Source organism: Punica granatum, chromosome 6, assembly GCF_007655135.1.
Source record: "Punica granatum isolate Tunisia-2019 chromosome 6, ASM765513v2, whole genome shotgun sequence".
In the NCBI taxonomy this organism is placed as follows: domain Eukaryota; kingdom Viridiplantae; phylum Streptophyta; class Magnoliopsida; order Myrtales; family Lythraceae; genus Punica; species Punica granatum.
The window spans coordinates 2812626-2839362 of record NC_045132.1 but is presented as its reverse complement, the minus strand read 5'-3'; the positions used below and the strand labels follow the sequence as shown (position 1 = coordinate 2839362).

The window sequence follows — 26737 nt, the reverse complement described above, 5'->3', positions numbered from 1 at the left end:
TTTTTCGATGTGGGACAACATATCTCAACACCCGCCCTCACGTGGCAACGTGTGGTCCAACACGTGCCACGTGCTTTAAACACCCGCCCTTAACAACTGACCCGAGCCGGGCATCCTCTTCCGTGCTCGGGCAAGGGGGGACAAATACCAAACTAGCCTCGAGCTCCACACTCGGGCCTAACTAGAGGTGCACCTTTAGCTACCTCGGAACTGGACCGGACCACTCTTGGGCCTGATTAACATAAGGCGCACTCTTGGCTACCTCGAAATTGAATCTGGCGTGGTGTGAGCCCACATGAGCGCGCGGAAGCATAACCCGCTCTGATACCATGTAAAATACCCACTTGGGCCTACACGGACTTAAGCCCATCTGCAACCCAAAAGCTTAAGCTGATAGGTTACTGGACCCAAGTCTCATATAAGCTTGTGGTTTCTTTCTCAATTTTTCGATGTGGGACAACATATCTCAACAATAAGCACGGTGGTCTAATGATTAAGTATTAAGCGCTCCACTTGGACATCACGAGTTCGAAACTCACTGAGGACGTAGAGCTTGCCACTATGTAGGTATATTGTGGGATGACGGTGGCGGCCCATAATGCTTGATCCAGTGAGAATGTCCCAGCACCGTTTGAATGAAGTTAAAGACGATACAAGTCATTAGCAAGAGATCTACATTGATAAGGCAAATTACAGATTGGGGTTAAATCTTGAAAGACATCTCTTGGTAAACAAGAGAAGAAAAAACGAAAAAGAAAAAAGAAAACAAAAAGAGCGTAAAAGATTGTTCTTGGTCTTTAATTGATGAATCTTGGGTTATCGAGCAGGCATGACTCTGCCAGTAGCCTACAGGTCCAACATTAAATCCACCCGAACCCAGATTCTACTGTTCAATTGTCTTTTATTTGATTGGAGATGATGATGTATAAGACGAAGTTCCACTGTTTCGTTATTGTTTTTTAAAGTAATTAAATTAGTTTTTATTTGGTTGAACCGTTGCAATTTAGTTCGATTTAATATCTAACTGGATTTGGCTCGCTCACAGACGAGATCAAGTATCAATGGGAAGATATATAGCCGAAAATATGAATAATTAAACTATGAGAGGTGAATCTTAAATCAAAAGAATTTAAAACACATGTACGGTCAGTATTTTAAATAAGAAGATCTGACGATCATGAATAAAATAACCGTAATAGTTGTTTTTGGGTGTCAACCGCTGTAGTATCACCCATAATAGTGATAAGTCCAAGTGCTTTTGGCAATTGACAATTAGCAATTAGCATAATAGGAAAGGAAAATCAAGTAAGGTACGCCCAAGGCAAAAAGGAAAGAAAATAAAAGAAAATAAAAGTAAAATATTTTCTGGTAGTGCCACTGAATTTATTCCTTTTTCTAATCAATATAGCTGGAAAGAAAAATCCACTTTGGAATTCCTCTACTAGTTAGATTCTCCTAAATTTGAAACCTTAGTGGAGAAAGGATACATAAAACAAATATATTCATAAAGACAAACTTATTATAATAGTGTTAATATATATATATATATATAGAGAGAGAGAGAGAGAGAGAAGCATTTCTTTTAGAAGATACAAAATACCCGATTGGTAGCAAATTTGTGAAGCATTGTATGGAGCAACTAGACACGTGTTTTTTCTCGAGATAATTATAACAATATATATTTTGATTCATGATATTCTCCATGTATTTGTTTTTAAAATTTTGTTTATTTTATTTTATTTATATTCTTGGATTTCAGACTAATGTTAAGATACGTACAAATCTTTGCCAAGCAGCACTTAACAAAGGCATGAATTGGAGAAGTAATACTGAAGCTCAAAGGAATTTGAACTTGAGACATGATAAAAGTTTCCTTCTAATCACATATTTAACAGAGTATCAAATCGAGCATTCATCCTGAACCGAACTTCTCTTCGTGGATATCTCGTAAATTCCACTTTAGTGTCTAATTTTAGGGCCCCTTCGGCTTCCCTTCCCCTCGGTCCATGACCTACTCTCTGTACATCTTGAGACACATGATTCATCCACTCTACTGTGAGCCGACCAAGAGTTGTCGAAAAAAAAAAACCATAGATTGAAATTTATATAAAAGATTTTCCCTTTTATAATAATTCTAAGAAAGTTGAATATTAATTCTTTGTAATAAGATATACCATTTTCCCTTCTAATGGGCTTGGAATTTTGGGGGCCACAGCGATCGCTTTTTCGGTCACGGAAGTGTCGGCTCTACACGCCCGCTGGGTAGGTGAAGAAGCAGTTGAGGCTTCTATATAAACATGGGAGGAGCATTAGTTTAACCACATTTCGGAAACAGTTACAGCTTTCTCTTTTCTTTTGAATAACAGCAAGCATTAGATTAGATTAGATTATATAAAGTAATTATTTCATTATGCATTTTCTTGTAAAACCCAAAAAAAAAAAAGGAAAAAAAACCGAGGAGATAACTAAACCGAGACAGCCCATTTTGTCATGGGCGGGCCTATCTTATTTCTTATCCCCATCTCCCACATTCTCATTCATGGCCCAGCCCAATATATCAGCCAGCTTTCTTGTCTGTCTGTCTGGCTGTCAGGTCTGCTGGTCTTCATGTCGCTCGGCGGCTCTGCTTATCCCGGTATTCTGTCGTCTTCTTCCGACTCCTCGGTCATTCTGCCTCGGCGATCTCTGATCGGGGACCGCGACTTCCCCCGCAGCTGAAGTGAAAGAGGTGATGATTTTCATTTCTGGGTTTGGTTGTTGATTCTTGCCATTTACTAGGTAGGAGATTGATTGATCCAAGCTCCTAGCTGGAGACAGACACTTCCGAGCTGTTTGTTCAAATCTAGTTGGGAGCTCAGTTGGGTCAATGACTTCTAAGCAGCTCTCGCATGTCAGTGGGATCAACTGCCTCCATTTGCTCAAAGTTTCAAATTTTCTTCGTTTTCTTTTGTAATTTTCAGAAGAACACAGAGATTGTAGTGCCGCCGGGGTTGTGATCGAGAGGGTGAGTGAGTAGATTGCTTCCATGATGAGAGAGATCGAGGCATTCCTCTCTTGCGGTTGGGATCCATGACCAGAGCTTTCTCTACCAGTAAGTCTGAGTCTTGAATTTTAATTGCCTTTTGACTGAATTCGGCCCTGTATTGACATGGTTGTTCTCTTGCTGGGGGGGTGATTGCAAAGAAATCCGTTCAGAAATTAAAGAGTACGATGATGTTCTATATTTTTAAGCAATCTTCTTTTTCAAGTACTGAGGTTAGAACCAGTAATGGCTTTTTCTGTAACCGATGGTTTCGGTGGGGTTGGGTTGAATAACCATGTCATAAGAAAAGTTCTTTCCGGCAGGTGGAGTTTCTTCATGGGAAGCCTTATATCGAGTTTCTTCTTTGGCAGCCTTTTGGGTTCTCCATTTCAAGCATTTACCTTTCTCTTGGAGTCTTAATTTGTCCCGCAACAACTGCTGCAGCCGCCATCTCAACAATGTGGAGGTCCTCAATTACATCCTCCTCTAAGAAGCTTTTCCCGCCATCATTCTCATCATCAGCCTATCCCAGAGCAGATGAAGTCATACGGCCGCTGCTTTCCTGCTTTCAGTTCTTATCTACGGCATCCCCATCGAGTTCGATCCCAACATCACAGCCACCAACTTCTGCTTTGGATCCACTGAAGTTGGGATTAGGACTGGGTGGCAAATCCGATGGAGTTAGGGCTTTCGCCTCCTCATCTGCTACTGCCTTTGATCTCTCTTCTCTCACATCTTCAAAAGCTAGAGATGCTGTGGACTTGGCTCGTCACTACGGACGTTGTTATTGGGAGTTATCGAAAGCTCGTCTCAGGTAGGAATTCTCACTCAAACTCATTTTGCTGGTCCAATTTCAATCCTGAGTGAGAGACTTGTTTCGTACTTTGATCGTCATTTCTTTGTGGGTTTTGATAATTGTGATTGATTGACTTCATAAATGAGCATTAATCGCTGGGAATACCACCAATTTGGGGGCCCTTTTTTTTTTGTACGGTGTCTGCAAGTTTCTTATCTGTGGGCAGGCAATTTATTTCACGCTTACAAATGGATAAACTTTTTGGGCTTTTACGGGTCGGTTGAGGTCAATATATTGGGAATTCAAGACTTATGCTTCGATTGCTCTCGCAATTCCTTCCACTTTTAGCTCAGTCGTGCTTTCTATTTTCTTGCCAGACGGTTTGGGTGCTGTTTCTTTTCCATTTTAGTGCTTTCGGCTCTGCAGTTGCCGCTTTGTTGCAGGATGGATTAAAAGTGTTAAGTGCAAGAATCATAATCTACTTGAGTGGTTTTATGCTCATTAAGTTCACACTTTGAGCAGAAGTTGGTTTTGTAAAATACAGTTTTCGTGTTGGGGATACATTATGAGCTATGTCTTTCTGTGGACATATGATATCGTTTTTGAGGTGAAGCATGAATGGCATATTTGAATGGGAAAAATAGTAAGTTAAACAACTATTATCTCAAAGAGACCTATAGGAAGTTATCCATAGAATATAATTCTCTGTTTGTAGTATAGATCAATGTTCATTTCTTATTTCTTTCAGTTGAGTGGTGCTAGAATTGTGTTTAAGTTCCCTTTTTTTCCATTACATAAATATGTAATTGATAAAATTTTCACTCTTTTCAAGCATGCTAGTGGTTGCTACATCTGGAACTGGATTTATCCTTGGCAGTGGGACTGTTGTCGATATTGCAGGACTTTGTTATACTTGTGGTGGAACTATGATGGTTGCAGCTGCTGCAAACTCCTTAAATCAGGTTTGTTGTTTAATCATAACTTTGAACCACTTCAAAGCTGATATCATGGTTTAACAGAAACTCTTTCCTCCTGTTGTTTAGTTGGGGAATGTTATTAGTCTGTTTTCATTGTGAGCTTGAACTAGATTAGTTCCATCTGTTGGTTTAGCATCTAATTTACACAACCCCAATGGAGGGTTTGTTGGTGGCCGGAATTGGGTGTAGGCTTGAATCGTTTTTCTATTGTTCTTCTTTTTTTTTTCCTTTTTTTTAATTATTATATTTGGCCACGAATTGTTTGTCTATTCCACAGGCAATATTTTGCAATATTAATAGATGGATCTTCTCAATGTCTTATCTTTGAAGTTGGTGCTTTAGCTTTCTGAAGCCACAATATATGTTGCACTTTGATTGTTGCTATTAAAGCATTTGGTATCAATTTCAAAAGTTACTAGAAAAGAGATATATGGAAGGGGTCATTGTAGTCGGTGATCAGGCACTGATATTGATAAAGACATCCATTTGTAGTTTAAAGTTTTGGTGAATCATGTTTTGTAAATTGGCGAGGTTGATTTTTTCTACATAATAAACTTTATGTATTTTCAACTTAGAAAGTTCATCAATCTCTCAAACGTATGGGACATATTCAGCATCGTTGATGCATGGGTCCAATATTCCATTCCATGTCCAGTGACTGCTTTAGATAGCCTCCAGTACCTTACTGTATGTTATTTCCGATTAATGAAATGGAAACTGGATAGAGAGGTCACTGATGCAATAAGAATCATTCTCTCATCCAGATATCCTCCTTTGGTATCAGAATCAGTAGAAAAAGTACAACAAGCATGAGCTATTTGTAGAAACTTACTTTCGCATCGGTTGCAATGTAGGTGTTTGAGATAAATAATGATGCCAAAATGAAGAGAACAAGGCAAAGACCACTCCCTTCAGGGAGGATTTCTGCACCTCATGCAATTACGTGGGCATCCTCTGTCGGTATAGCTGGCACTGCTTTGTTGGCATGCAAGGTGAACAAATTACGACCTGTTTACTTCAGAAATCTTTCATTTTGTACTAGGTTTAAATAAAATTCAGTGTGTTGGACTTTTCAAACTGATTACAGAGAAATCACTTTGTGGATATATATAATTCTCCTGTAGAATATGAATTAATAGAATATAATCAGATAATTTAGCATGTAAATTTGTTGCCCCTTTTCTTTTAATATGTATATATGGAGAAAGGAAAACAGATTAGAGGAGAGAAGTAATACAAACTTAAGATGAAACTTCTTCGCCAAGCTGATTTTCCCATAAGGTATGTGGTTATCATTGCTGTCTCATAGGATCTAATTTGGGAACTCTTGTACAAGGTTGTTGCAGGCTAATATGTTGGCAGCTGGGCTTGCAGCGTCAAATCTTGTCCTTTATGCATTTGCGTATACTCCACTGAAGCAGATTCACCCTGTAAATACATGGGTTGGGGCCATTGTGGGTGCTATTCCACCGCTGCTCGGGTAATCTCTTTTTACATAAAACTGGTCTCTGTATATTTGCTTGTTACAATGATTAGATTTTCGATGAATTTGGATGCTGTTGTTAACCCTATCGTCATGTAAAGAGTACAGGAGAGTGTGTTGTTAAGTTGTGTTTCCTCCATGGTTGGTAACGACTTCATTCTGCATTTTAGATGGGTTGCTGCTTCGGGTGAGATTTCTCTCAATTCAATGATTCTTCCTGCTGCTCTCTACTTCTGGCAGATACCACATTTTATGGCTCTTGCTTACCTCTGCCGCGACGATTATGCTGCTGGAGGGTATGCTCTGCTGCCTTTCTACTTCTTTTCAATAGTGCTCCCTCTAAACTCAGGGTTGCCCGAAATAATTATTTAATTGATCTCGAATTATTGAGATTTGTCCTATGTAAATCACAATTTCATTATATGTACCAAGCATATATTTCACGAGCCTTGCTAATGTAGTCATACACCTCTTGAATTGACATTTTACTGGTTATATCTCTCACTTTCACTAGTTTGACTCGACACATTATGTTTCGCATAATCAGATATAAAATGGTCTCTCTTCTCGATGCGTCGGGTCGGAGGACGTCCCTCATTGCCTTGAGGAACTGCCTGTACCTTATTCCTTTGGGGTTCTTTGCTTATGATTGTAAGATTTCTTATCATTAAAAAGGATTGTACAAACAGATAAATAGTTGTCCTTTTTTTGGTTGCTTGTGAAGTAATTGTTGTGAATACCGGATTTTTGTATGCAGGGGGTCTGGCTTCTGGTTGGTTCTGTGTGGAATCTTCACTTCTCACACTTGCGATAAGCGCCACAGCTTTCTCCTTTTATCGAGACCGAACAATGCAAAAAGCGCGGAGAATGTTTCATGCAAGCCTTTTGTATCTTCCTGTATTCATGTCTGGGATCCTGTTCCACCGTCTCTCAGATGATCAGCAGCATCTAGCTGAGAACAACTCCGAGAGGTTCCCTGAGCTCCTGTCTCCCTCGAGAATGGCATCGGAGGAAAATGGCAATGGCAGTGAAGGAAAGAACCAAACGAGGCAGATTGCAGGCGGATCTCGAGCCCGGCCACCTGTAGCATATGCCTCTTACGCTCCGTTTCCGTTCTTACCAGCTCCATCTTACATAGCACCCCAGTGACCTCGAGCCTCTCATCTTTGTGTTGACTGGGCGCTTTCTTCATTTTTTCAAGAGCATGCTGTGGAATGTTCAGATTCCTTGAGCATAGCTGTACTCGGCTTCCGGTTTTGTTTTCAGTTATGGAGGCAAATGGATTCGGATCATTATGCCCGTCTAAATAAGCGCTACTGGAGATCTGGGAGCGTCTCATGTGACAGATTGTGCATTTAAGTGACATTTGCAGGACTGCTTTGGATGAACATGCATCGTGTGCGTGACCAAGGCATTTGAGGCCAATAAATTAAGTTGTCGATGCTACCGCCTCACCATGTGCCAGAAACTATTTATGGTCATCACCATCAGCTCAATAATGTTTTGAGTTCATAATCCACTGCTACTCATGCCGAGAGTGAATTTGATAGAACTTGCCATTGATGATATTGTGGCAGTATTCCCTGTTTTGCCTCTGTTATTATCAAAGACCGCATCAAATCGATTCCCCTGGTTTGCTTCTGTTATAATAGAAGACCACACCGAACCGAAAAGGCGAAAACCCGACATCAATTCAAAATGATCAAATTATGCCTGAAAATCTAAATGTGAAAGAACCGGTACTCTGTTAGATTTAGAGGCATGCTTAATGGCCCCATGAGCATTAGAACTCTCATGATCATCTATGTAAAAACCTTACTTAGATCACTGCCAGAAGGGCATTGGGCGGAAAAAGGAAAATGGGATAAGGGCAAAATAGTCCAGAGAAAGTGGAGGCATAAATTTTTACGTGTACCTGCCTGTTGTTTGTCGTCGAGCTCAGAGCAGAACATTTGGGAACACGTGCTGTTCATTTCTTTGACTTACCCATGCAACCACACAAGTCAAATTGACTTTTTGACCTTCGCTTGTTATTATAAAAGAATTGTTCCTATTTATTAATAATAATAATTATTATTATTGATGATAGTAAAACGGGACATATTGTGTCACCTGAGATATTCTTAGATTTTTTTTTGAGTTAAATGCACTTATCCTCATGACCTATTGAGTGAGTTTGAATTTGCCTCCTCATCTGCAATGAATACCACCCAACCTTGCCGTAAAATAAGTAAGGTGTCCTATCAATCGAATTCAGGCCAAAATTCCAGCCAAAAGGGGACACATTCCACCACATGCCAATCGATGAAGGGCAAAAATGTCAAACTGCAATACTCAAAATACCTGGAACTAGAAAAAATTTGTGAGCCACTAATTCCAAATTATGCAAGCGATTTTCTTGCTTAGGCAATCTTCTTTCTATCTATAAGTATATATCTATACACACACGTGCGTGCTTATATAGCTAACTTCTCCTGAGTTTGCTCGAAATATTATTTGTTCCGAATGAGATTAATGTTCCAAGAATGATCTTCAAACAATGAATATTCTGCATAATTAACTGGCAATAATCTCGATGAGAAAGTTTGCATACGTAATTTTAATCATTTCGGTAAAGAACAAACAAGAACCACTTTTTATTTTATGTAAAGATGGGTGTTTAAGGACTTATATATATTTTAAGGCCTGGTGAAGTTATATACGAAATATCATACACACACATATATATATATATATATGAGAAATCTCATTCAAAAGAAAACATTGTGGCTTGTTACCACAAAATTACCCGATCTACTCCTAATCGTTTCCAGAGAGGTGGTCGTCAGAGTGTGATCGGGAAGGTAGGGTGGTTTACCCTGGTTTGCATTGAGTCTACAATGCTGTACAATGGGGAAGAAAAAATTGCATATTACATTCGTGCCCGAATAATTTTTTTTTGTTCCCAATTAAAGTGTGACATTTTTGTCCTTCATTGATTGGCAAGTGAGTGGCATGGCTGGAATTTGATTAAATGGGCACCTTGCTTATTTTATGATAAGATCAGTGGGTGCTCAACAAAAATTTGAAGGTGAGGGGCAAACTCAAACTAACCTCATAAGTTGCGGAGCAAAGTGAAATTAATTTAACTCTTTTTTTTTTATAAGTTGAGATATTCTTAGATAATCATAGTTAGGGCACTACAACGAGAAAGAACTATTAATATTGCTATAATAAGTGACAATTATAATAATTGATTGAGTGATTCACTTACAAATTTTTCATAATTTTATTAGTATATTTTCACGTTTTTTTACCAGATAAAATTTCATTTCCTTTCTCCTAGTTGAATAAGAATCTGCTATTGTTTTTTTCCTTTCAATTATAATCAAGAATTAATGTTGTAAAACTACGTTTGGATAGTTTTAAATAAGGAGTTTAGAAGGAGGGTTCAGAAATCTAAGGAGGTTTGAGGAGGGAAAGAATTTGGAGGCGTTTAAAATTGTTTAATAATTTTATTTGGTTAGACTTCATTAAAGAGGTTGGAGGTTTTTATAAATTTTTTTATTATATAAGAATTTTGTTTGGATTATATTTATAAAGGCTTCTGGGCATTTTGGAGTTTTTATGATAAAAGAATGCTTTTAACCCTTTTAAAATTGGAAAATTAGAAAATTGACTCGCGAAGGTGTTCAGAACACCTGCAAAATCATTCTATTTTACGAAAGCTGGGATTTTTTTTTTCGGTAGATAAAGCTGGGATTATTTAAATAAGGAGTTACTTCCAAACCCCTACTACTATAGAAATCTCAGTATACCTCCAAAACCTTCAATCCAAATATAGCGTAAATGTTTGGCCCAAAAATAAAAGCATAGCCTAAAATGTCTTCTACAGACAACATATTCTTCAGAGATCCTACTCATAAAGTATATGCTAGATTGCAAATAATAAATGAATGGGTATAAAGCACAAGACTAATTCTCACAGATATTATTATAAGTTACAACTATCAATTTTATCACCAAATTATTATGAGGTAACGCTATATAATATTGTCGCAACAATTCCTACTACTCAGCAGTCTTTATATGCGTTCCTACCTGTGAGCGTGTATGTAATACAAAACATATATAATCATGGTCATGTTAGAGGGATGTCAACAATTTGTTTATGGATAGATTTCCCCTTAGTCATAATAATACTAAAAATGTTAACGGTCTAAATGAATTTGGTCCGACGAGTCCTGTTTTGGTAAAAATTAATTATCCCAATATGAACATTAACTCTTTAATGTGCAAAGGCTTTTCTACTAAGAAGAATTAAAGAGGCATTAATGGAGTAAGAGTGGTTTAATAGAATCAAAGAAGCGTCTCATAAGCATTTCCTGGTTTAATAATAATAATAATAATAATAATAATAAATGGAGCAAAAAAGATGCATCTATATGATATATATTTCCATAAAGTAGTTATGTTTTCTTGAAAGCTGTTTATATGTGCAATAAAGAGTTCTCTTTATGAACCGCGTAATTCCTTAATCTATAATAAATTCTTTTAGTTAAAGAGCTTCGAACTTCAAGGTTTGATGAAAACTTCACTTTTTCTTTCGAAGTGCATCACTTTGATATTCGAAAATTAAATAGTACTAGACTAATTTAAATTCGAATCCATCCAACCACTAGAAGGTAAAATGTTCACTATCTAAATTTTGAATCTTCATAAGAATTGATATCCGAGTTCTTACTTAATAAGAAGACATGTTGAATCATTTGAACCAACTCACATTGATATTAAAATTTCACTTTTGAAGCTCAATTGAGAAGATCAAGGGCAAAAAGAAAAAGGGTGCCCCAAACATATATTATAGAGTTAGCTTACTTTCTTTCTTTTATTTTTTTCGGTCAGGAGGATAAATTAAACGAGAGCTTACTCCGCAAATTCTGTGTATTAATCTTCAATGCTTCAGACATCTTCGAATGCTTGTTATCATATTTTAGACGTTCAAATTCTAATAATTTTGCCCCTATGTATATGTTCCTGGCGAGATTCAAATTCGAGATGGATGTATGAACGACTGATCTTTTCTTAGTACTATTGGACAAATCACCAATGGTCTGATAAAGCTATGCTTCCCTTAATTGAAGAGCTAATTAAAACGGGGGTGGACCTAAACACCTCTCTTTCAGCCCTTTTAATACAAAATAAAACACAAGACATGTGCAATAATTGCATATGAACTGTACCCACCCCCACACTCATAAGTCATCAGCAGTCCTACTCCTTTGTATGTATGCTTTCCATCTCATGCAGTCATTGGCTTTCCCTCCCAATTTCAAATTCTTATCCATCCACCACCTTTTCCCATTTTTCAATCAAATTAATCTTCCTTTAGCACACTACCTCTTTACAAGTGCCCCTTGATGACTCTTTTTCCACCTAGAAGATCAAGAAAGTCATTTACTTGATCTTCCCTTTTCACTGTGTCTTTTCGCATTAACTGGATCCGATGTGAAATAACCAAAACAAAGCCGACATCAATAAATCACCATACAATAATTCCATTAATCTTATATTTAAGAGAGGGAAATGGAGAGAAAAAGAGGAGATAGTACAAATATATATTGTGACGAGGCTTTTATAAATAGGATATCTTGCATAAACATTGCATTGCTCCGACAACCGTCCAACATATATCGGGTTTGTGCCCTAAAAGAGTACGTAGAGCCTCGATCGAGATAAACAAAGAAAGAAGAAAAGAGAGATCATTCAAAGACTCCATACCCATTAGAGCAAATCTCAACACATATTGACCAAAATGAAAGTGAGTATATGTATATATAGATTATTAATTCAAGTGGGGACAGATGCTGAGGCAGGGCTGTCCTTCTGCAAGGGGCCCCCACCTCCATGTCTGGTTGAAATTGGCTTCAATATTGAACTGAAGAGAGGAAAGGGACCTACGTACTCTACCACACAAGTCCATGATCATTGTCATCATCATCACGAGTCCAGTTCGAAAGGGAGTAAAGCCAATGCATCATATAGTGGAGCTTCCATAATCTTATATGCACGAGTTGCTTTTGCCCATAAAACTCGAGCTTGCTTTAAAAAAAAAGAACCGTGCCATCAATAGGCAAGTGTTATGTGAATATATTCAGCTTTAAAAGCATAGCAAGATTCGAAACTCTTACGATCTTTTCATGTAAAAATCCATGAACAATTTCTGTGACATGTTTTGTTAACCTCTATCTTTCACACTCAAAGTAGGATGTTGCAAGTGTTTTTGGAACGTAAAACCGCGATATCAGTGCCAGAAATTCCCAAAGGGAGATTGAAAATTGGATTGGCCTCGGTCCCCACCACCATTGAGGAACCAAAGAGGTATGATGATGGGAGTAAGCAAAACGATGATGATGGACAACTGTCTTTGGACATGCGCAGTAGCAACATGGATTTTGTCCCAACTTCAGGCCCTTCCTCTCTCTCAACTAAAGATCTCAGCTCCCTCCTATACAATTGTTTGCTATTCAGATTCTTTCGTAATAGTTATAAACGAGAGTTCATGAATTTAATACAAAAAATTAAAAATTTAAATAAAGGAACATATATCTGCCACCCCTTTCAATAAAGTTCGCTTTGCGGTGTGAAGAACACTGAACAGCCACGACGGCATTAGATTAATTTCAATATGCCCTGCATAGTAGTATATGGTCTCAAATTGCCCCCTCTCAACAAACAAACATAGGACTCATAAAAAAATATCCGAAGATAGTTCCATTTAATTTGAGCCGCTTTTGTCATCGTTGTCTCGAATAGATATCTGCCATGACACCTTCACTCATATATTGAAGGAACAGGCAAGTAAATTAGTGTTTCTGTCCTACTCATCACGTGACTATAGCTAGTATAAATCCAAATAACATTATTATTATTAATCTTAGTACTGCTTGGTATTTTTTCGTATTGATACGTGGCATATGTATGAAGCGTATGGGAAATAGACTTGAGGTCTCGAAATGTTCTCTTTCTGCATTGTCACAGGACTGCAGATGATCGGTAAGCTCCACTGAGAAATATTCAATGACCATAAATATGTATATATATTATATATGACGAGTTGTGATAGTTTTTACAAACCATAGGGTGCATTCTGGGACGGACGAACAAATGAAGCAGTTCAAGATGCATCCCATAAATTAGAGGGGTAAAAATCGAAATTACTAACAAGAAAAAGGGTCAGTTCCAACTTTTTCACACTAATAAATTGAGTGTCTGACTGATGTTCTGTGCTAATAAATAATTTGCTAGCTAGATCAGTCAATTCAATAGATGGGCCACTGACCGCCAATCTCGCTCTTCTACATCCATATTAAGTAAGAACAGTTTCAGAATTTCAGCAGGGGAAAATAAAGAAGGAAAAAAAAAAAAGGAAGAAGGAAGCAATTGTCAATTTGTCGGTATTATTATTATTGGTGCATCGTGGTTACATTTTTTGTTGAAAGAAAATAAGAAATCATATATGTTCTAAACAAGCGAATATATATGATCATTTTTCTTCAAATGATAGAAGCTAGGAAGATTAACTATGTCATGCTAGTCTTCATTGATCGCTCTATGTCGTATATTTTCTATCAAACTGAACAAGTCATTTTCTGCATCAAAGATCATATTTCCGTAACCACGTAATACCATAATATCAATGACCCACTAGTTAGAAAGCGAATTTATGATCTATTCTGTACACGAAGGAAGAGTTGCATCCCATGTATTAATGCAGACAAAATGTATATTCATGGCAAATAAGTTGTCCCTTCCAAAATAATGTTTCAAAGGTTCCCTTCTCGTCAAGTAATCTTGTTTTCATCGATAAGAGCAAGCACGATATCAAAGTAACAAACAATTGTACAAATTCTATTAGAATGTTAATTGTGGAGGGCCTATAGTGACATTCAATTTCAGAGAGCGGCTTTGTTTGAATGGAGTGATGTAAAGGAAGAGAGGATTAACAGATATAAATATTTAGTTATTTTTTATTGTCATGCTAAGGATTCTGAATTTAACATAAAGGGATTTAAAGTAAGAACTTTTTCTTTAAATCCTGCGATCCAATTCTCTTCAAACGCCTGGGAGTGCTACTGTTGATAAAACAAAATGATTAAACATAATTATAGAAGTATAATTGCTGATTTCAATATAATTTAAAGTGTTTGGAGATACTCATTTAAAACAGTTGAAACGAAAGTAAAATTGATTATTAATTAGTAGTTGAAATATAGAATAAGTAGAAGTGATTTTTATTAGTACATGTTAATCAAATGGAGAAAATAATGTTTTTCAACAATCAAAAACCATGGTTTGTAAATTTTTCACTAAACATTATTTCTGCCTGAAATACAATGGAAAAGTGCTTATACGACCTCCCACCACACTATCAAACGAGCTCTAAAATAATGCAAATATTGTGAAAGAAAGTTGAAGAATTACCTAAAAATGGGGAAAAAGAAAAAAGAGCAGAGGTTAGGATTGTAATTACCTCATCTTCCATGTTCCATTCGGTTCTTCTTCTTCTTTTTTTTCTTTGTCGGTGTGCATTTCGATATCGAGAAGTCAATGGACTCTGATTAATTCATAGTCCAATCCGAGTCGGCTCACTAAGGGATAAAATCCTCACATCATAAATTTTTTTTATTCACAAGATTCAAATTCGAAACCTTTATTAAAGAGAATAAGTCGAATTGCTTGAATCCGTTCTGTTCTTTTAAACAAGGAGAAAAAAATGCAAATTTTCTTTTACTTTGCACTGTGTTTTCTTACCTCTCTTTGGTTTCATCTTAGAATGGACAAAATGACAATAAATATAAAATGGAAAGAAAATCTATATCAGTTGGTTTTGAGATTTGATAACGAGAAAATGGGAAACAAAGCCTTGACTATCCATCATCGGTTTTACATATTAAAATGGACTAGATGAAAGGCCGCGTCTAGCGAGGTAGACTATTTAGACCTTACAAAAAAAAAGACGGTAACACAAGTTTATTTGCAACTAAGCTTGTCCATGAAGAAGTTAGTTTTATTTTTTCTTCATTTGCAATTTTAGTAAAGTTTCTCTGTTTATCTTGGGAGGTCGAGACTGTTTACAGAAATTGATATTGTGTTACATATCTATTTTTGTAATTTTATAATAATAGGAGATCCCCAGTTTATAGGATACTAGTGAATATAACCCGTGAGATGCACGAGAATTATACAATCACATGGTAATTATATATTACAATATGAGATACAAATTCATGTAATCAATTTATAGAAGTTAGTTCTGAATATACAATTAGTTTTTTCTACCTAATATTGTATATTGGGGATTAAAAATTGATTAATCATTAATACGTACACTAATTATGTCATGGAGTTTATGACAAATTTAACAATAAAAGAAAAGTTAAGCTCATGCATGGCTGCTTTCTCAACAAAGTAATTTTAAGAGATAAAATAGAGAAATTTATTCATTAGTTTACATTCATGAGAGAGGGTATTAATGCATTAGTTTCTATTGTGAAAAATAAACATTTCGATCGCTTCGTATCTCATCAAAATAAATAACTAAATAACTAAATCGATTAGTAGTTGATAAAATGGAAATCGTGGGAGAAATGGAATATGAGGAAAGAGGTATTCAACCCATGGAATTGTATCACATTTGGGTACAATTTGTTAATTGATTGATATGAAACTTATGTAAGTATATAGTATATGAGAATAAGGAGGGGTGGGTTAACATGATATATATAATATTTTTATAATTGAATTAAAATATAATTTAATGGGGTTAATGTACTATATAGAATTATCTTGATGGCTTGGGAAAGCTCCATTGTTACTCTCCTTTAGCTTGATTATATAGATCATAGGTATAATAGTGTCATTGTGAAGATAATGAGAACGTATATTCATAATAGACGAGTTTTTCTTTGATATAAATATATATAACAAAAACTTTTCAACTTTTGTAACTGAAGAAATTTTGAAATTCTATTAGTGATGTGGCGAAATTATAACATGTCATTTGTTATTTTATGATTAGTGAAAATTTTAAAAGTCATTCAATCATAAACCATTTATGTCCAACATGGCATCATCCAGTATATTGCTTTAGCTTTTATAATTATATGTGTATATAATTCTAAGGTATCTTTTTTCTTCGACCTTTTAGCATCGTAAAACAAGAAAAGATGCATAAGCATATGGTAAACGTTCACCTACATATAAAAAATAAAAATGAATAAACATAAATTTTTAAGTAGAAATAAGTACAAAAGTAAAACGTCGACACCAAATACAAATACATGAAGACATTCAAAACCACGCGCAACGTGGTCCAAAATCAAATTAATTTTAATCAAATCAATATTTTAGGTAAAAAGTTTAATTAATTTGTTCTAATTACTATAATCACCTTTTTCGGTGTGAATAATGGTATATGAAAGTCCAATGGACTCCAACTAATCTAGTCGAGACAGATCGACCCACTAAAGGATAAAACTCTTTTAATGTAGATTTTCTTCATTCACAAGACTTGAATCATAGACCTTACTTAAGAGGAATAAATACCGAACCGCTTGAACCAATCTTATTATAATCACCTTTAATTGGAAATTAAGAAGAGCAACATAAATAGAAGAAAGAAAGAGATTACCAATAAAGATTGGTTGAAACAGTTCGAGACTTATTCCCTTAAATAAGGTCTCGAGTTCGAACTTGTGAATGAAAAAAATCCTTAATTGAGAGATTTTTAACCTATAGTGGGCCGACCCCACTGGACTTGGATTAGTCAAAGTTCGTTGGGTTTCTGAATACTAGGGTACACAAAAAAAAGAGACAATATCAATGACAATGTCAAATTATTATATATACTTACTAAAACTTGCCAATATCAAATTCATCGTTATTTAAGGAATAAAATGTTGATTGAGTGGTAAGCAGTTTCAACCCCATAAGAATGAGAACACAAATTCGATCTTCGGAAAGTGCACTTATTAGAGAGGAGAATGATTTTTAATGTTCAGTTCCTTGAAATTGTAAAACTAATGTCTTCCATAATTTTAGGGTGTGTTTGGTTTTGAAGTAATATTCATTACTCTATTCCATTTTAACTTCACTTGCCTTCAATTCAACAATACAATTATTACTTTTTTTTTCATTTTTTCAATTTTTTTTATGTTAACTATCATTCACTTCAATTTTTAATATTGAATTCTCTCGACTATTTATTACTTTTTTCATAATTCAACAATACAATCATTACTTTCTCTTAACTATTCATTTTTTTTTTTATTTTTTCTCATACTTCAATAATACAATTTTTGTACCCTGAATAAATATAATTATTTATAGTTAGAATATCCTAAACAAAGCCTTCTTCATAAAAAAAAAACACTTTATTTAGACATCCTAAGATGCCATGCAAAATGGATTTTGATTGGAAAAAGAACAACAACAAAATCCTCAATCTAAACAACCGACACAAATAGAACTGGCACCAATCATTTTCGAACACAACACAATACCCCGAATTAAATAAGTCCCGCCCTCCTCTTCTTAACAGGCATACCCCACGCAATTCCGAAAAGGGGGTAATGAAAGGGGCAGGATTCGGCATAATCTGAGGTGCACTCATTTTAGGAAACGCATCATATATTATGGTTTCGCAATAATTTCACCACACATTATATTTTTAAAATTTTGTACGAAACATCATCAAATTTTTTTAATTTTTTACCGCACATCATATTGTTACTTTTCCGTAAAAAATTGAATTAAATAATAATATTATGACATTTTCAAGGACAATTTTACACAAAAAAAAACCTAAAGAGATTTAAAACTAAATACAATGAAAAAAAAAAAAGAGGAGGGATGATTGGGAGGGGAGGTCAAGGGAGCCCGTGGGCCACCCAACTCCCTCAACCACCCTAGTTGGGGGGGTCGATTGGCGGCGAGGGCGCCCCCGACCCCCACCCAATTTGGGGGATCCCGCCACTAGGATCCCCTAAATTGGGGGGTCGAGGGCACCCCCACCTGCCGTTAAGCCCCCAATTGGGGTAGCCAACCTCGGCTCACCATTGCGGGGTCGATTGTCGGCAGGGTCCCCCAACCTCCCCTCCTAATCAACCCCTTCATTTCCCTTTTTTTTTCATTTTTCATTTAATTCCGTTTAAATCCCTCAAATTTTCTTTTGTATAAAATTGTCCATGAAAATGTCGTGGCATTAGCATTCAATCCAATTTTGGATAAAAAAAAGTAACGTTATAATATGCGGTGAAAATTTAAAAATATTCCGTGATGTTTCTTGAAAATTTTAAAAAATATGATGTGTGATGAAATTATTTTAGAAACCATGATATATGGTGTGATTTACCCCTCATTTTATATTGAGCAAAAAAATGGTGCACTCATTTTATAATAGTTACACTATGCATGTAAATAAATTAGTTAAAATGATGGTAAGGTTGACTTAATTTTGAGTAAATTAAAATTATTTTAAAAACTTAATTTAATTAAATGATTTAAATTTTTTATTAGATTACTTACATTTAAAGTAAATACATGAATTTCAAAAATTTTGTACTTACGTTATTAATAAATTAAAAAGTGAGAAATTTCATTGAAATACTTCAATGTACCGCATCACCACTTATGGTAATCGCATTCTAAAATTTCCCTTAGGTTTCTCACTTTTTCAATGAAGATTTTATCTCAACATAATTTCCCAATATATCTTAAAGAAAATACAAAATGTTACACCACTTTACTCTACATATGTACACATATATATCATCATTGATACGATTAGACGAGAGAATTTCATTTTTTTGGGGTAAAAATTAAGAAAATTCTTACGTATTATATTTAATTCAAGTAAAATTTTAAAGTAATATCACCTGCACATCTATAATTTCGTAAAACGTAAAGGCATTATTTGTTTTCTCAAAATAGTAAAATTATCATTCATATTTTTGCAGACATTTCACCTGTTTTGTGCATTATATGTTGATGTGGCACTTAATATATATATATATATTTCACTAAAGGAAATACAAAAAAATGTAATATTTAAAAGAAAAATACAAAGATACATAGAGGAGGGCCATGGTGGCTCTTACGCAAGGATTGCTACGTCAACGAGATCGGGGCGATAAGTGACTTATTTTAAAAAGTGAACATGTCCTTGTAAATATATAAAATCCACGCTGGAAGAGTTTTACCCTTTAGTGAGTCGACTCAGCTCGATTGGATTAGTCAGTGCTCAATTGAGTTTTCAAATACCAAGATTCACATAAAAAAAAAAGAAGAAGTGAAGATGTCAATAGTATTTTATGAAATTGAAGCTTGCTGGTAGTATTACCTTGAAATTTATTTGATTTGTATATATTTATCACTTTGTTACATTTTAGGAAATGAATAAGGGAATGTCTATTTGTTGGAAAAAGATTTCGGATAAGTGGTTGAAAGCATTTGTATTATCATATTATTGGTAATTTCAATATACTTATAAACATATATGAACCACACTTTTTTTTGGAGAAATTATTATAATAATATAGGGTTTTGGGGTTTCAATATACTTATTAGATATAACAATCACATAGCCTACTAAAAATATAAGAGTATGTTTGGATTCACAATATTTTTCAACTCAACTCAACTCAATTTCACTTATTTTCAATTCAACATCACAATCATTACTTTTTTATTTTTTAAATATTTTTAACCATTCAATTCAATTTTTAATATTAAATTCTCTCAATTATTCATTACTTTTTCACAATTCAACAACACAATCATTACTTAATCATTATTTTCTCTCAATTATTTATTATTTTTTCACACTTTTTCTCATAATTCAACAATATAATCATTACAAACCAATTAAAATCAAAACTCAACTCAACTCAACTCTCAATCCAAACACACCCTAATAATCTCATATTTCCAACAATAATAGAGGAAAAAAGACCAAATGATTGAATTTTCATACAATCATGACACTCTTAATAATACTCAAAACTGAAGCCCGTAGAAAGGGTGAAAAATCATTTCTTCTCACATGATCCTCGACTTACAAGGATCTAAAAGCCATCACGTTTTCAATAAGAAAGACCAAAAAAGCATGTGCTAAGGATGGCAAAATAATGATACACAAGAAGCCATCTCAACAAATTCATGGACCGTTTCGCACTTGTCTCTAGTAATCCCGATATTTCTGATTTACCATATTTCAACCTTGCCTCCAGCCACCATGAGGCTTCTTGATGTGTTATCGACAGGCACGCTCTTGTCATATGCTCAAGAAAATGGATGCCAATGGCTTACTAATGTGGTATGACCATGGTTGTTAGAATCGCGTTTCGAATCGTAGAATCTTACGATTCTACGATTTAAGGGGTAGCTAGCAATTCCGATTCTATGGCATGAATCGAGATGGTAGAATCGTGGCTGAATCGCGATTCGAATCACAGAATCGTAGAATCGGATTCTATGATTCTGATTTTAACCCAAAGCCGTATGCCTCCTCCCACTCCCTCATCATCTCTCTCATTGTGCGACAGTATTACTCATTGGTTCTTTTATTTTATGAAAAGTTTGAAACTTGCCTCTTGGCTATAAGTGATAAGGACCTAGAAAGTTTTTGGAAATGCTTTGAATTGGGTTCCGGCCGTTTCTTGATTGCCGTCTGGTTTGAGATGATTTAGGCTGGAATTTTTTTTCGACTTTTTTAGGTGTAGATGATTCCAAGAAGGGACAGACCAAGAAGAAGTTAGGTAGGAAAACAGCTTTGCCTACAAAATTCGTGACCACGGTACTATATCAATTTTCATTGAAGATTATTATACTGGAAGCGCTCTCTTGTGAAAACTAAGCACCATCTGATTTTGATGAACGAAGTAGGAGGCAGTAGGATTTATCATTTGATATTTACTTCAATTATTTTTGACATGAGATTTAGTGTGTATATATATATATGTGTGCTATTTTTTTTAATTACAGGTAGAATCTTACGATTCAAGATTCGATTCTACGATTCACGATTCCATGACCCTCGACCGATTCTAGGTAGAATCACGATTCTGACAACCTTGGGTATGACTCTTCCTATTCCATGTTACTATGTATTGAATCTCTTTATCTGAAATTGTTGTATCTCTGGCTAATAATGAAGCACGGGTAAATCCACAAGAAGAATCGACATTGAAACTTCTTGATTATTGAACGAAAGTGAGTGCCACTACACTACACTCTCTTTTTCTTTTTTGGTTATAAGGGAGTAATCACAATGAAAATTGAACATGTAACTACTTAATTACCATGTGAGGGCTTGCTCTTTTGCCCTTTAGTCCCTTTCTCTTTTAGCTTTGTAATTTGTATTGCCATTTCTACGTTATTTCCTTTATTATTGAAAAACAACTAAAAAAGGGCCAGATAATAGTAAATAAATTTATAGATTTAATTTTATAGGAAAAATAGTTTGCCCCCTGACTTTTTGGGGCATGTAACACTTAGCCTCTGACCATTAAAAAGCTACACTTTACTCCATGACTTATAAAGAAAATAGGCACTTAACACCCTCTCATCAATATTTCGACCAAAATAAGTCAAGTGCCATGCACATGATATTTGTAAGGGAGTAAAAGGTCATTTGGCAGATTAAAAATATTAAATAATAATAATAATAATAATAATAATTTTTTCTTAAAAAAAGCTTGGTGATCAGAGAAGGGTGGGGGAGTCCCTGTCGCCACTTGACCCCCCGATCGACTTCGTCGACCGACTCAAAACTTGTCATTGCAGTGAACTTTTTTTTCGATTAGAAGAAAGGTCCATGAACATAATACAATAAAATAAAAATCCTTAATATCTAAATAAACACATATCTTATTGAATATCGAACTTAGAACTTTTGGATTAACAGGGGACGCCATTGCGTTATATGACCTTTCTCTTGTACCTTTGTAATTTGTATTGCCATTTCTACCCCATTTCGTTCATTATTGAGAAAATTGAAAAATCAAGGTAAAAAGGGCCAGGATTACAGTAAGTAAATTTTCGGTAGAATAGTAAATAAATTTAAAAAGTTATATATATATATATATCTAAGATTTTATTTTATCCTTTTTTTAAAATTTTTTTACCATTTCCTTCCATATTGCCAGTAGTACTTGCCCAACTTTGTCCTCCTTCATCTGTCTCGTCTGTTTCCTCAGTCGGCAGTCACACTACACTACACTACACTACACTCCTACTGCTACTGTTCACTGTCATCCACACACCCACTCTCCTCCTCCTCCTCCCTCCATCCATGGCTGAATGAAGCCCAAACCTTCACACCCTCTCTCCCCTCCCCCCCTTCTTATATCAATGAACCGCCATTGACCCTATTCGCTCTCTCTTTCTCTCATCGCATTCTCTCCCTCCAATGGCTCTATCTTCCCTCTTCTTCTTCCTCTTCTTCCTATCTTCAGCTCTCTGGGTCTCCTCTGCTTCTTCTGTCTCAGACCCGACCGTTAAGACCTTCATCGTGCAGGTCCACCCCGACGCCGTCAAGCCCTCCGTCTTCCCCACCCAGGCCCACTGGTACGCTTCCTCCCTCTCCTCCTCCTCCGCCGCCGACCGCATCCTCCACACTTACTCCACCGTCTTCCGCGGCTTCTCCGCCCGGCTTTCCCCCTCCGAGGCCGACTCCCTCCGCGCCCTCCCCCACGTCGCCGCCCTCATCCCCGAGCAGGTCCGCCACGTGCACACCACGCGCTCCCCGGAGTTCCTCGGCCTGAAGAGCACCGACAGCGCCGGCCTCCTCAAGGAGTCCGACTTCGGGTCGGACCTCGTCATCGGGGTCATCGACACCGGGATCTGGCCGGAGCGCCAGAGCTTCAACGACAAGGAGATCGGCCCTGTACCCCCCAAGTGGAAGGGCGAATGCGTCGCCGGAGACAACTTCCCCTCCACGTCATGCAACCGGAAGCTGATCGGCGCTCGGTTCTTCTGCGCCGGCTACGAGGCCACCAACGGCAGGATGAACCAGTCCACCGAGTTCCGGTCCCCTCGGGACTCCGACGGCCACGGCACCCATACCGCCTCCATTGCCGCGGGCCGCTACGTGTTCCCTGCTTCCACCCTTGGTTACGCCCGCGGCGTGGCATCTGGGATGGCCCCAAAGGCCCGGCTCGCCGCCTACAAGGTCTGCTGGAACTCCGGCTGCTACGACTCTGACATCCTTGCAGCCTTCGATGCTGCCGTTGCCGACGGCGTGGACGTGATCTCCCTCTCCGTTGGGGGCGTCGTGACGCCCTATTACCTGGACTCGATTGCGATTGGGGCCTATGGGGCGGTCGAATCGGGTGTCTTCGTCTCTGCCTCAGCCGGAAATGGTGGGCCGGGGGGGCTCACCGTCACGAATATCGCCCCGTGGGTCACCACTGTTGGTGCGGGCACGATTGACCGGGATTTCCCAGCGGATGTCAAGCTCGGGAAAGGGAGAATTGTATCAGGGGTGAGCATCTATGGCGGGCCGGGGCTTACTCCGGGTCGCATGTACCCACTGATCTATGCAGGAAGTGAGGGTGGGGATGGGTACTCGGCGTCGCTGTGCTTAGATGGGTCGCTGGACCCGAGCCTTGTGAAGGGCAAGATCGTTGTTTGTGATCGAGGGATCAATTCTCGTGCTGCAAAAGGAGAGGTGGTGAAGAAAGCGGGTGGAATCGGGATGATCTTGGCCAACGGAGTCTTCGACGGGGAAGGACTGGTGGCAGATTGCCATGTCTTGCCTGCGGCTTCTGTCGGGGCCGTGGGAGGGGATGAGATTCGGAAGTACATTGAGGCGGCTCGAAAGTCCAAGTCCCTGCCAACTGCCACGATCATCTTCAAGGGGACCCGAGTTGGGGTGAGGCCTGCCCCAGTCGTGGCCTCTTTCTCTGCCCGGGGCCCGAATCCAGTGTCTCCGGAAATCATCAAGCCCGACGTGATTGCCCCCGGACTGAACATCCTCGCTGCCTGGCCCGACAATGTGGGGCCTTCAGGCATCCCCTCGGACAAGCGGAAGACTGAGTTCAACATCCTATCAGGGACATCCATGGCCTGCCCACATGTCTCGGGTTTGGCTGCCCTTCTCAAGGCGGCTCATCCGGAATGGAGCCCAGCAGCGATTAGGTCCGCTCTAATGACCACAGCCTACACGGTCGATAACCGGGGTGAGAACATGCTGGACGAGTCCTCAGGGAACACCTCGACTGTAATGGACTATGGAGCGGGCCACGTACATCCTCAGAAGGCCATTGACCCAGGATTGATCTATGACCTAACGACCTACGACTACATTGACTTCCTCTGCAACTCGAATTACACGACTAACAACATTCGTGTTGTCACCCGGAAGAAAGCAGACTGCAGCGGGGCAAAACGGGCAGGACACACAGGGAACCTCAACTACCCATCCCTCTCGGTGACGTTCCAGCAATACGGCATTAAGCACAAGCTCTCGTCCCACTTCATCCGGACCGTGACCAACGTCGGGGAAGCCAACTCCGTGTACAAAGTCTCAGTAAGGCCACCGAGCGGAGTAAAAGTCATGGTGGAGCCTGAGAAGCTCGTGTTCCGGAGAGTGGGGCAGAGGTTGAACTTCCTAGTGAGGGTGCAATCGCATGAGGTGAAACTCTCGCCAGGGAGCTCGAGCATGAGGACCGGGTCGATAATTTGGTCGGACGGGAAGCACACCGTGACTAGTCCCCTCGTAGTGACGATGCAGCAGCCCCTGTAATGAGGGCTGCTGTTTTTGAGGCTGTAGGTGAATTAGACGTTTGGTGTCATCTATGGATATATAAGTTAAGGTTAATGTCAATATGTGTACTTTGTAAAATTGAGAATGCTTTGTATGGTTCGGGGGGGGGGGGGAGCTTTCTACTTCAGAAAGCTGGCAGAGTTCGGGGGCGAGTTTGTAATGAAAAGAAAGTTTGGCGGCGAGTTTGTAATGCAAGCAAAGTTCCGGGGTTGTGTGTTTTTACTGTAAGATGATGAAAGAAAAGGGGGGAAAAGAGAAAAAACAGGGGAATATGTTTGTAGAAAGGAAGTGCATGGAAAGTAACACATGGGAAACTCTGTTCCATCTTAGCCATGGGAAGAAAAGATCTATGCTAGCTAGATTCAGTCTTTCAATATCGAAGTCGTGTGTTAGTCTGTGCCTGTTGAGCTTCGAGTCCAACGCACCTGTTGAGCTTCGAGTCACCGCTTGGCTTTTCCGCTCTCAAGATTCATCAGCTCTGAACAGGCAGGATCGTTGCCGTGTGTGTTGGCTGTGGTTGAGACTTGTCACAGTTACGGCCTGACTTTGAGCCCATGTGAAGTACGATGAAGCGAAAGTGTATATGAAGCTGCCGAAAGACATGGATCTAGACTTAAGAAGGTTAATGACGGAACCGAGTAGCTTGCAGCTGGAGTATTACGACATCTGTTCGGGTTATTTCGATATCGACATCAACCGAGGCTTCCTAAACATCGTGACTTATAATGACAAGGTATCGGGAAAGACTTGTGCTGTTCGTCAATATTGCATTTCGTGTCCCTGCTTAATTAATTAGCCAGAAACGACATAAAGGAATAATGGCTTCTTATGTGGACAAAATTCACGTGTGGAGTGATAAACCAATTGAATAATGTTTTGTCGGAAAGACAAGAGGGAGGCACGGAAAAGAACAAAGATGCTGTGGGTCTCACGAGAGAGAGCTATTATTGATGAACTCGGAAGCTTCTTGCTCATTATGCACTAAGAGGTACCATCATCATCGGAACACACAGTCCACTTAAAAGAGAATCGAATTCAAATTAAGAGATTTTAATAAATGACGTGCGTAATCATACTATACCCTCTCTGATATTCCTAGTCTTTTGTCCTAGTTCTATAGCAAAAGACTATCGATACACTCATGTGCGTATAAGATTACTGATCGACTTTCTATGAAGTTGATTATCTTAGAATTAGCAGTCATGATTATACAAGATCATATGGTCGAATATTGAATATCCGTTAGAAGGTAGCTAACAAGAGAATGACTGCAATATTGGTTGACAAATATGAGGTGCCATGATGTTACTTTTTAGCTGGCAATAGGCCTTTCTTTCGGTTTAGACGGAAATAGAAATGATGGTGTTCCTTCTTCGCTCTCATTACACTATCGTCGCTTTCGCTCGAACCACGAAAGTATTCAATTTGATTCCTTCCGAAATGGACTAACCTCGTTCTACTGCAGGACTGTTCTTTCCCACCCGTTTCTAAGGTAGAACAACAGTCTTTTAGATTGTATTCTATGCACTTCACTCGGATAAGACCATGCTTGTTACCTCAAATTCGGGATGCCACGTGACCGAGAACTACGGATCGAGCAAGCAGCAGTGACGCAACATAGAGAGAGAAAAAGTGAATGCATCAACATTGG

The 26737-nt window shown here is 37.9% G+C and overlaps 2 protein-coding genes across 4 annotated transcripts; both read left to right on the top strand.

Annotated features, from left to right (window-relative positions):
• Window positions 1-2568: 2568 nt before the first annotated feature.
• Window positions 2569-7857, top strand: LOC116211466 (protoheme IX farnesyltransferase, mitochondrial). Of its 3 annotated transcripts, XM_031545858.1 has the most exons (9): window positions 2569-2728; window positions 2961-3091; window positions 3467-3836; window positions 4651-4780; window positions 5650-5787; window positions 6142-6275; window positions 6449-6574; window positions 6826-6929; window positions 7036-7857. In XM_031545858.1, exons 2-9 carry the CDS (start codon window positions 3070-3072, stop codon window positions 7425-7427), a joined length of 1416 nt encoding a protein of 471 aa, XP_031401718.1. In that variant the 5' UTR covers window positions 2569-2728; window positions 2961-3069; the 3' UTR covers window positions 7428-7857. The 3 variants fall into 3 exon arrangements, with proteins under 3 accessions (XP_031401718.1, XP_031401720.1, XP_031401721.1); XM_031545860.1 differs by lacking the exon at window positions 2569-2728 and having other exon boundaries at window positions 3394-3836; XM_031545861.1 differs by lacking the exon at window positions 2569-2728 and having other exon boundaries at window positions 3346-3836.
• Window positions 7858-22524: 14667 nt separating this feature from the next.
• Window positions 22525-25843, top strand: LOC116210681 (subtilisin-like protease SBT1.5). The gene has a single exon (XM_031544658.1). It carries the CDS (start codon window positions 22729-22731, stop codon window positions 25063-25065), a length of 2337 nt encoding a protein of 778 aa, XP_031400518.1. The 5' UTR covers window positions 22525-22728; the 3' UTR covers window positions 25066-25843.
• The last annotated feature ends 894 nt before the right edge of the window (window positions 25844-26737 follow it).

Bases quoted from the DNA above. Each gene is read 5' to 3' on its own strand.
- LOC116211466 (XM_031545858.1), top strand. From the start codon at position 3,070: ATGACCAGAGCTTTCTCTACCA. The intron at 3,837-4,650 runs GTAGGAATTCTC...ACTCTTTTCAAG, and splicing joins TTATCGAAAGCTCGTCTCAG to CATGCTAGTGGTTGCTACAT. The intron at 5,788-6,141 runs GTGAACAAATTA...AGGTTGTTGCAG, and splicing joins CTGCTTTGTTGGCATGCAAG to GCTAATATGTTGGCAGCTGG.
- LOC116210681 (XM_031544658.1), top strand. From the start codon at position 22,729: ATGGCTCTATCTTCCCTCTTCTTCTTCCTCTTCTTCCTATCTTCAGCT.